Below are 11,771 nucleotides of genomic sequence, written 5' to 3' on the forward strand. Positions count from 1 at the left end.
AAAATCAAACCCACACCCGTACCCATGAGTACAAAATGGTACTGGTATCCTCACCCTAACGGGTTTTTACCCGCGGACACGCGGGTAATTTATACCCATTGCCATCCATATTTATGACATTCATACCTTCTTTAGATATGCCATCCCGTGATAATAGATCTCGAGCTGGCTAATAGGCACACAACAAAATCTACAAGATCCATCTAAAGAGAGGATGGTATCCAAATAAACGATTCTAATAGTCAATGCCAAGCTGACCACGACCTCCAATCAGTATATACTCTTTTTCTATAAGTTTGATCCAACTTAAGATAGTTTGAATTCAAACAACTATAATTATATTTCATCAGGAACACAAGTATTACTTACTCACTCTTGTAACACCCTAAATTTTGGATTTTTGAAAATAGAGTTAAAATGATTTATTTCTGAATTTTGTGTTAATGAAATATAGAAAAATAAAATTTTTTCATTAAATTAAAATTCATCATAAGGTTTAGCAACATGTTTGAGCATACATGCCCTTGTATTTGATTTATTTGGTTGAGTAGTTTTGATTGAAAATTCAAAATGGGTTAAATTGCTTTTGCAAATGAAATTGAAAATGGTTTTGAAGTAAAAGAAAATAAAATTTGAAAATAAAATAATTTAAAAAGTTGTAAAAATAATTTTTGGGAAGACTTACTAAAATTCCTTATTTTTACTTGTGTTGAAAAAGTATATTTGAAACCCCATTTGGATTTGGTTTGGTTTCTATTTGAATTTGGGAAAAAGAACAAGATTTGGAAATTGGAAAATTTTCTTTCTCTTCAATCTAGCCCGAAGGCCGGCTTTTTTCTTTCCTTCTCGTGGCCCAACATCCTCCTCCCGCGTGGGCCTAGTTGGCCCGCAGGCCCACGTGTCCTCCTCCTCCTCCATTTTTTCGTGGCCCATTTTCTTCCACGGGTCCAGCTCTGCTTTCCGTCTCCCGCAGCCCAGCTGCGCTGCCCTGCGGTCTACAACACGCGCCGGCCCAATCCGTGGCCCAGCCGTAGCAGCAAAAGCCACCAGCACACCTCCTCTTCCTTGGTCGCCGACGACCGGTGGGCCCCGTCCGTCAGGCCTTTCTCCTACCTTGTCATCCCGTCGGACTCCACCGACGTCGCTCGGGAGTCCGTGCTGCCCCCGCGTCGCCTTTCTCGTGCTGTCACTACCGCTGGACCCACACCTCTCCGCATGCTGTCTGGTGGGCCCTCGGTGTCGGCACTATCGTCGTCGCCACGGACTCAACCGCCGCCTTCCGTAACAGTATCGCCGATGAATCCTCATCAAATCCGTCGTTATCCTTATCCGTGCGAGTCTGCATCCTATAAAAAGGAAGTGCCTCCCTCCGCCGCCCCTTGTCATCCCCTCCTTGCCTGCCCTCGTGCCCTAGCACCTCCGTGCAAGTCGCCGCAACCCTAATCAACTGCCGCAACCGTGCCCACCAAGCCCATCGCCATCGTTGAGGCACCTCCGTCCGCGATAACCTCCCCGGTGAGTTCGTAGTGATGCCCTCTCCATCCCCATGCTCTTCCCGTCGAAAATCATGCGCCGTAGGTCGTGTTCCGAGCTTCGCCGACGTGTTCCATCGCCAGCCATGGCGCGCCACCATGCCGTCTTTACTGTTCTGGCCGGCCATACTCCCTATCATCCGCCCGATTAAATCTCCACCGCCCATCTCAGATTAGACGGTCGTGGATGGCCAATACCCCTTCGTCATGGAGTTTTTGCAAAAGAGTCCTTATAATTAGTTAAGGCTTAACCCGCGGTCCATTACGTCTTTCCCGACTTCGTTTTCTTCTTTTGAAAGCGTATTTATTTCGGTTAGATTAAAAATACGTTTTCAGTTATTTACATATTTGTCACTGATCTTGTTTTAGCCATAACTTCTCTATTTTAACTCCGATTTGATCCGTTCAAATTGTGTTAGGTTCGTAATTTCATAATCTACATGTTTATACCACTGTTGGATGTGTTTTCAACTTTTAGAATTCGAGGTTAGATTTAATCTATTATTTTAGTAAAGAAAATCTTGTTTAAATCATATCTTCTGCGTTTTAACTCTGTTTTAGCCCATTCAAGTTGCGTTAGATTCATAGCAACAAGATCTACGTGTTAGTAACGATGTTTATCATATCATTATTTCTGAAATTTCATGGTTTAAATCATATCTTGAATAATAATTATGCAACTGGATTTTATAAATAAAATATGATTTGTTTCACTTTAGTTTATAATACAAATATAAATTTGACTTAATTTATATTATCTATAAAATATCTTATATCTGTTTTTATATAATGAAAACACATGAAGCTAATAGTTTTATATTTTCTTCTATAAGCAAATATCTTGGTAGTTGTATCTTTTCAACCGTAGCTTCGATTAGTGTGCTTTTCACGTCTGTGTGTTCGTAGCGAGACGTAGGTTCGTTTTACAAACTTTTCATCTTGATTTTATGTTTGGTGTACTATTATAATTTAGATCTATTGTTTGCTTCGTGTATGATTGTATGGATGCTTGTGTGGTGCTTTATAATTTTGTCCCGTCGGTGAGATATACGTGGTGATCAAGAAGAAGAAGAAGAACGTTGAAGATTAAAGCTTACCGAAGGATTGGTATTTTAAGGCAAGTATAGCATAGGATCTTCCTTGCTGTCATATACACCTTTAATCATTTAATTCATACTGCATGTGTCTACCTTGACTACCACTAAGGATTTCCTAGTCTTTTGTACTTGTACCTTGATACCTTTGGGTTATTGCATTGGGTAGCTTTGCTAGTGCTCAACTACAACCATGATCTTATAACTTGACTAATGGTATATGCAATAAACACTAAAAGATGTTTTTAGCAACATGGAATCAAGGGGCTAGAGCATTGGGCTATTTTATGGTGCTCTAGATTCCTCTCCTTAAGAACTTATCTGTAAGTGATCATTCGGGACTTACAGTACAACTGTGAGGGCTATATGGCTCTGGCTTTAGCTCAGTATGGGGATCTTTTCTAACTTGTTAGAGGTTACCTTTATGGTGCAAGAGGGGCTCCGGTTTGTATGATCTTGGCCTGCCAAAAGAGTGCACTTTCATGGCCAAGATCATAGTGAACCCTGCCGACCTTCCTTGGCAGTGGGTTAAGAGGCTGATCACCTCAGGCGAAAGGGTAAATCATGACTCACAGTGAAAGTGTACAACCTCTGTAGAGTGTAAAACTGATATATCAGCCGTGCTCACGGTCACGAGCGGCCTTAAAACTCTTATGGAATAGATGATCACTAATGGTTAATGATGATGAACACTGATGATACTAATGATAAAGATGCTCATTAATGATTAATTGTTTATGCTATTCATTATTCATGCTTACCTGATCATGTGTTTATATGGGCTTATGATAAACTTGTTGCTACTCAATTGCTAAAATTGTGACAATTAAAAGCTAATCGTAGTTAAACCAGTGTCTGCCTTTTGAGCCTCATGAACCCTATATTGTATTTGTTGAGTACGGTATGTACTTACGCTTTCTTTATTTTTCAATTATTTGGATAAAAATCCCGGATGGGTACCAGATTGCTAGAGGTTAGAGGAATTAGGCTTGTGATCAACTGGTCAGTTGTCCCTGTGGATTTGGAGTCTTCATCTAAAGATCGGAGTTGTCTTTCCGTTGTCTATACTCTAAGGTTATATTCTTTATACTAATACGCTATGTATTTAAACATTGTCTTTTGATATTACCCTTATTTGTAGCTATATGTGAGATTTGACTTCCTGTGCTCACATATGGTGTGTATCTGGTTTTGTTCTTAAAACCGGGTGCTACAACTCTGTTCTAAAATATAAGTAATCCAAGCAGTTCAAATCTGTCCTCAAATATGTAGGATTGATGAAAATTAGCACTTCTTTCACTAATTAACATGAACCCGCCTCCTTTTCTACCTCTGGGCAAATTAAAAAGGTTGTGCTAATAAAACGTACATGCAACTTCTCTTTTTCTAGAATTTTTAGAACTTCATGGGATTTCTCATATATGGGGACGAAGAGAATACCAAGTTTGTTAATTCAACACTTTCTAATTGACTCAAATTTCTTTCTTTTAATAGTTTGTGATTTGATAGTTTTGCTGATCTAGCTTTTTTTATATTTAATTCAATAATTTTGAAAGAAATGATGATTCAATGTTTTCCTATTGAACCAACATCGGTATTATTGAATTTTGATCAATTTACTATTTGGAACACAAGATTTTCTCAGGTTGCATGAATGTAAAGGGTTCTAGAATTTAGGCTGAAATTTTGAATGTATCCACAATAACCACCGCGCAACTGTCGAGGCTACCTGCTAACACCATTATCGAGCGTGTCCACACAAACGGTAGGAAACGTCATTGGGAGGAGATGATTGAGCATGTACCACCAATTTTTTAGGATGATGTATTCCTAAATCTAGAGAAATATTCCCTTCTAGAGAGATGACTCCATCTACGATGTTTTTGAGCCTAACATTAAGGGGATGTTTGGCGAGATCAAACGTCCGACCATAGTGTATGGGCGTCTTTGTGGTTCCTCACTCGGTTGAACACATCTTTACAAAGGCTTCTAAATATGATGTTTCTAGCCTTTGCATTCTATTTTCATAATTCAACTCATCGCCTTGTAGGTTAGTAGCATCTCAAGGTTTTGGGAAGCCTTGTGAGGCGGCTCTAAGTATTCCAACATCTAGAGCTTCTAAGTACGCCTCCATACAAATTTTCCAACATAGAAAATCATTCTCCTCAAAGATAGGAGGAGGTCCATCCCTATGAGACATCTTTCTCTAGGCAGTTAAGCCTAAAACCGTGAGTATGAGGCTTTGATACCAATTGAAAGGATCAAGATGTCCAAGAGGGGGGGGGGGGGTAAATTGGGCTAATTCTAAAATTCTTTGCAATAATTATACTCTATGGTTAGCCCAATTAACCCCTTGTGCCTAGAAAGTGTTTCTATTGATCTAGCGCACAAAAGTTTAGCACCCTAAGTTCCAATCCTACTCTAGCATGTCAATTCTAGGAATGTAAATGACAAGAATTGAATTGCTCAAAGTAAATGCTCAAAGTAAAGAGAGAAGGAGGAACGCGGCGATGTTTTGCCGAGGTATCAGAGAGTCGCCACGTTGCATGAATGTAAAGGGTTCTGGAATTTAGGCTAAAATTTTGAATGTATCCACAATAACCACCACGCAACTGCCGAGGCTGCCTGCTAACACAATTACCGAGCATGTCCACACAAACGGTAGGAAACGTCGTTGGGAGGAGATGATCGAGCGTGTACCACCGATTTTTTAGGATGATGTATTCCTAAATCTAGAGAAATATTCCCTTCTAGAGAGATGACTCCATCTGCGATGTTTCTGAGCCTAACATTAAGGGGGTGTTTAGTGAGATCAACAACATAAGGATGGACAATGGGTTACATTGCTGGTAACAAACTCGAAGACCGTCGTCGCCGATGCCTGTTGCTGATGAAACAATCAAGATGCCCAAGAGGGGGGGGGGTGAATTGGGCTAATTCTAAAATTCTTTGCAATAATTATACTCTATGGTTAGCCCAATTAACCCCTTGTGCCTAGAAAGTGTTTCTATTGATCTAGCGCACAAAAGTTTAGCACCCTAAGTTCCAATCCTACTCTAGCATGGCAATTCTAGGAATGTAAATGACAAGAATTGAATTGCTCAAAGTAAATGCTCAAAGTAAAGAGAGAAGGAGGAATGCGACGATGTTTTACCAAGGTATTGAAGCGTCGCCACTCCCCACTAGTCCTCGTTGGAGCACCCACGCAAGGGTGTAGCTCCTCCTTGATCCATGCAAGGATCAAGTGCTCTCTACGGGTTGATTCTTCGACACTCCATTGTGGTGAATCACCCACAACCGCTCACAACTTGAGTTGGGTCATCCACAAGCACCGTTAGATGATCACCAAGCTCCCAATCACCACCAAGCCATCTAGGTGATGGCAATCACCAAGAGTAACAAGCATGGACTCTCACTTGACCACAACAAGCCTAATGAGAAGGGTGGATGCACACTTTGCTACTCTTGATCTCACTAATGAGGGCTCTCTTTGGGATTCTCAAATCTCAATTACCTCACTAGGACCTTGCTCTTCTTGGCACTCTCAAAGGTGTTTCTTAGCTGTTGGAATGAGCAAAAGTACCCCCACACACGAATGGAGGAAGTATTTATAACATGGGCTGAAAAACGAACCGTTATGTGCCTCTACGGGATGACCGGACGCTCCGGTCATGTTGACCGAACGCGCTGGTCAGTTCACCCTGAACTCCAGTGTTTATAGTATGACCGGACGCTGGCCAGCGTCCAGTCAGTACTGACCAGACATGTCCGGTCGAGATTTTCCCTCTCTGGAACCTTACTGGAGTCAACCGGACGCTGGCCCTCAACGTCCGGTCACATGACCTCTCAGCATTCGGTCACACTAGATGAAAACACCTTGGTCGAATGAACTGACCGGACCCTGAGCTAGCGCCCGATCACACCAGAGCCAGTGTTCGATCAGTATTTGACCCTCCATTCACTTCCATCTCTCGATCATTCGTGAATAAAGTTTGCTCCAAAGGATCTAAGGGCTTTTTAGGAGCTACCTAGTGCTAGGATTAGCAAGTGTGCACCACACCTAACCCACTAGACTCACCTAGGTCAAGCTACCCATCCATACCCCCCTTAATAGTATGGCCAAAGGAAAAACAAAGTCCTGAACTACTCTAAGTGTCTCTTCAACTCCAATCGACACTTAGAACTAGTCCATCCTTAACCTTGTCGTTCATCCTTTGAAAGCCGAAATGATTTCCATCGTAGGGGCATGACCACCATGATAGCCCAATTGATCTCCATTACCATGACCTAACTTAATTGCCTCTGCAAAACACACATTAGTCATAGTAATCATGTATTGTCATTAATCACTGAAACCCAACTAGGGGCCTAGATGCTTTCAGCTAATCATCCATGGCGCCGCTGATTAGCCTCCAGCCATGGAGCTTCCAATCCTTAATCCTTGGCTTGGCCAAGTGATTGAGGCTAAGGTTCTTCATTGCTTTGGTTCCCTAATTAATTTTGTTTCGTCTTCTATTTCGCAAGAATTATTCCTTGTTCTCTTGGTGGGTAGATGCAAGTTTTGTCTCACATCTTCATCGGTGGGGACTATCCTTCAATCTATGCTTGGTGGTCACTCTCATGCCTTTCAGGTCATGCAGCTTGATGATCGAGTCTTTAGGTTCTCAGTTTTTTCCAAGCTTGTGGGTTTTCACATCTTCAATATTCTTTCTTTTAAATGCTCAGAGTTCAAGATCTTCCACCTCTGGCATGGTGGTGATCAAAATTATAAAGTAGAGCTGTGTAATTGGGAAGCTGAGCAAGCAGCTAGTGGAGGTCGTCAAGCATGGCTGTCCTCCGCAACAACAATCGGTATGTCTTACCGGGGCTAATGATATCCCTATCCAAGCTGCTCATCATCTTCGTCAAGCTCCTGCTCCCATAGAGTTTTCAAATTTCAATTCTCATCATAATTGTGACCGTCGCTCTATTTTTAATTGGCTTAATTTTGGTAATCAAAATATTCATACACATTTACTATCACGGTCAGCGCAACAGTTGCCTCTGGCTAGCATTTTAGGCCTGTTGCCTGAACATTTCAAATCAACACCTGGAATTAAGCCTGTCATCAATTTGTGTTCTAGATGCTTGTCTCCGGCCCATAAAAACTGCCCTTGTTTGGGCCCAATCTGTTGCCAAAAATGTCTCCAGCCCAGTCATGCATCTGCAAATTGTGACATTGCGCTTAGATCCTCGCGCCAAGCTCAATCTCTGAGTGACCCCTCATCTTCTTACATTGTGAGAGATCAATCTCTACCAGGTGGGTCACTGCCCTCTTTAATGCCCAAATTTTATCGCTCAATGCCTGAATATATTGAGAAATCACTGGCATTCACCACCCTCCCCCTGTTACCATCACCTAGAGCCATACCTAGCATATCAAGGCTCTAGAGTTCCCTGAGGAGTCATCATTGCCTGCTCTGCCGACAACCTCCTCTCGTATTCTCCGATCGTCTATTCTTCCTTCAATGAGTACGCCTCTCGTGTTCTTGGCATTCACCATTCTCTGTTTATCTGCCATGTTGCCTGGACTGAACCTAAGAAAACCCCACTTTCTGCTATAGTACCATCCACCATGGCTTTCTGACACTGTATGGCTACCTCATGATCTTCGGAGGGTCGGCGGCCTATGACTCCAAGTGCCTCCAGAAGGCCACACACCGCGAGGTCTATACGACCAAACCGGCCACGCCTACCTTCCTCTGATGGTCAGAGTCCACCATAACCTTCGATCAGACCGACCACCCAGAGAGCACCCTGCAATTGGTGAGATACCCGCTCATGATCGACCCAATCATTGGCATGAAGTGGCTCACTAAGGTACTGATGGATGGAGGCAGTGGCCTCAACATAATGTACGCCGAGACGCTCAACGCTATGGTCGTTGACCGAGCGTGCATCCGGCCAACCGAAGCACCTTTCCATGGCATCGTGCTTGGAAAGCAGGCCATGCTGCTTGGGTAGATCAATCTACCCATCACCTTTGGGGGTCTATCCAACTATAGGACGGAGACCCTCACCTTTGAAGTGGTTGGGTTCTACGGAACTTACCACACCATCCTAGGATGACCATGCTACACGAAGTTCATGGCTGTCCCCAACTACACCTACCTCAAGCTGAAGATGTTGGGCCCCAGTGGGGTTATCACCGTTGGCACCTCCTTCCAGCATGCCTACGAGTGCGAGGTCGAGTGCTGCGATCACGCCATGATAATCGTTGCCTCCGGAGAGCTCACGACCATTAGGAAGGAGGTCACCAAAGAAGCGCCTGACCCTAAGAGGTCGACAGGGTCTTTCGAGCCAACGAAGGGCTCCAAGAAGGTCCTCATAGATCTCGGTAGCCCTGAGGGCAAGGTGGTGCGCATTGGCACCACGCTTTCCTCTAAATAGGAAAGTGCGCTCGTCGACTTCCTCTGTGCCAACAAAGACATCTTTGCGTGGAAACCCTCAGACATGCCAGGCATTCTAAGGGAAGTCACCGAGCATGCCATGAAGGTCTGCCCATGCTCCAAGCCGGTGAAATAGCGCTTACATCGCTTCGACGAGGGGAAACACAGGACCATTGGCAAGGAGATCGCAAAGCTTTTGGCGGCCGGATTCATCAAGGAAGTATACCACCCAAAGTGGTTAGCCAATCCTGTTCTTGTATGAAAGAAGAGTGGGAAATGGAGGATGTGTGTTGACTACATGGGTCTTAACAAAGCATGCCCAAAGGATCCATTTCCTTTACTGCACATAGACCAAATAGTCGACTCTACCTCAGGGTGTGAAACCCTTTGCTTCCTTGATGCGTACTCTAGGTACCATCAAATCATGATGAAAGAGTCTGACTAGCTCGTGACATCTTTCATCGCCCCCTTTGGATCGTTCTGCTACATCACGATGCTGTTCGGTCTAAAGAATGCTAGGGCTACGTAATAGCATTGTATGCTCAAGTGTTTTGGGGACCTCATCGGGTGGACCATTGAGGCCTACGTTGATGACATTATGGTTAGGTCTAAATGGGCTAACCACCTCGTAGCCAATCTTGAGCAGACCTTCATAAAACTCTAAGCAAACGACATCAAACTCAATCCCGAGAAGTGTGGTTTCATGGTCCCGAGGGGTATGCTACTTGGTTTCATTGTCTCTGAGCGTGGCATCGAAGCCAACCCAGAGAAGATCTCAGCCATCACGAGGATGGGCCTGATTCAGAATATGAAGGGGGTATAGCGAGTTATAGGGTGCCTCACCACGCTCAGCCACTTTATCTCATGCCTCAGCGAATGAGGTCTCCCCCTTTATCGACTTCTAAAGAAGGCTGACCACTTTGAATGGATGTCTGAAGCCTAGGAGCCACTTGACATGGTCAAGCAGCTTATGGTGAAGGCTTCGATCCTGGTTCCTCCTACCAATGGAGAACTCCTTCTGCTCTACATTGTGGCCACCATGTAGGTGGTCAGTGCCACCCTAGTAGTGAAGCAAGAAGAAGAGGGGCATGCCCTCAAAGTACAATGCCCTATGTACTTCATTAGCGAGGTCCTATCCGACTCTAAGACCCCCTACCCCCAAATCCAAAAGCTCCTATATGCCGCCCTCATTGCTAAGAGGAAGCTACGCCACTACTTTGAGTCACATTCGATGACAGTCGTGACATCCTTCCCCCTCGGTGAGGTTGTCCAAAACCAGGATGCCACGGGAAGAATCATGAAGTGGGCACTCAAGCTGATGGGTCAGGGCATTGCGTATGCCTCTCAGACGACCATAAAATCCTAGGTATTGGCTAATTTTGTGATAGAGTGGACCAAGGTCCAAATGCCACCAGCGGTCATCGACCAAGAGTACTGGATGATGTACTTCGATGGATCGCTGATGAAGAAAGGCACCGACTGTGGCAGAACCTCCTAAGTTATAGGGCCCACATGCACCTGTCACTGTCCGACGACCTTTGACATTTATGCATATGTTTCCAATAACTTAAAAAGACTGTCGGGTGTCCTCGGGGAACCCCGAATCATCCACGATTTCCGAGCAGGATCACGTTACAGAGTCATTGCAGTATTACAACATTTATTCAAATATCAAAACCAGAGTAAAAACAGTGGAAGTCTTACAATAACATAGTTTACAAACCAGTTGTTTCAAACCTTACAAACTAAGTTCCATAATTATTACAAACCATAGTAGTAGTGGAGTGGCATAATTAACATATACTTAACACACAAAATAAACATCCTGCCCAAGGATCACACATTTAATTCTCATCGTCAGAACGAACGATAGTCATGCAGCACGATCCAAAACAGATCTGCTCATGAGGCTCACCTGCAACAAGGGGTCAACGAACCCTGAGTACAAAGGTACTCAACAAGACTTATCCAAAATCTTAACTGATAAACTCAGTAATGCAGGCTCAGGGATTCAAGGTATAGCTTTAACAATGATCAAAGTTCTTTTGCGTAAAAGCTCTTTTAATAAAACTCTTTATATAGAAAACTTCTCGAGAATTATATACAAAGCTGACACGATCTGCACTAAGATCATGAAACTTCATATCCAACTTCTTCACAAGCCTTAGTCAAGTTCTGGTTATTAATTCTACGATGATGAACAGTGAGTTGAGTCTCCATAACCGAGGAGCAACGACGATTCGAACCGATTAAGCCTAGCTGGGGATTCCAGACCACACGACATATGCAGGTCCCCGACTCACATATATCAACCTACCCTTGGATCCTCTAAAACAAGAACGGGTCCACGCCACCCGAGAATACAGCACACCTCAAATCCAGCCACATTCCAGCCACGAGGGTACACGCTATTCCCGCCATCTCTCCACTCCCAGTGCGCGAGTAGCCATTCTCGTAATAGAATTGCCAAGTTCAGGCTTACCGAAGTATGTGGTTAGTACTACAAATTCTCACCTCATACAATTCAACAACGGACGTGCCTTAATCGACACAGGCGGAGAGAACCCGCTCACAAGACCTCCATGTCTTGTGGCTCACACACACCGAGTCCACCCGGTCTAGATTTATTACTCCACATTCCCATATCACATGCTAACATAATTAATCAATGTTCCATTTAAAACTTGCAGGTGGTAGGTAGTCACCCGACTTTCATC

General features: G+C 43.8%; 1 protein-coding gene across 1 annotated transcript; it reads left to right on the top strand.

Moving 5' to 3' along the window:
- Nucleotides 1-8,752: 8,752 nt before the first annotated feature.
- Nucleotides 8,753-9,055, top strand: LOC136507483 (uncharacterized). Its single transcript, XM_066502192.1, has one exon. It carries the CDS (start codon nucleotides 8,753-8,755, stop codon nucleotides 9,053-9,055), a length of 303 nt encoding a protein of 100 aa, XP_066358289.1.
- The last annotated feature ends 2,716 nt before the right edge of the window (nucleotides 9,056-11,771 follow it).

Source organism: Miscanthus floridulus, chromosome 15 (assembly GCF_019320115.1).
Source record: "Miscanthus floridulus cultivar M001 chromosome 15, ASM1932011v1, whole genome shotgun sequence".
In the NCBI taxonomy this organism is placed as follows: Eukaryota; Viridiplantae; Streptophyta; class Magnoliopsida; order Poales; family Poaceae; genus Miscanthus; species Miscanthus floridulus.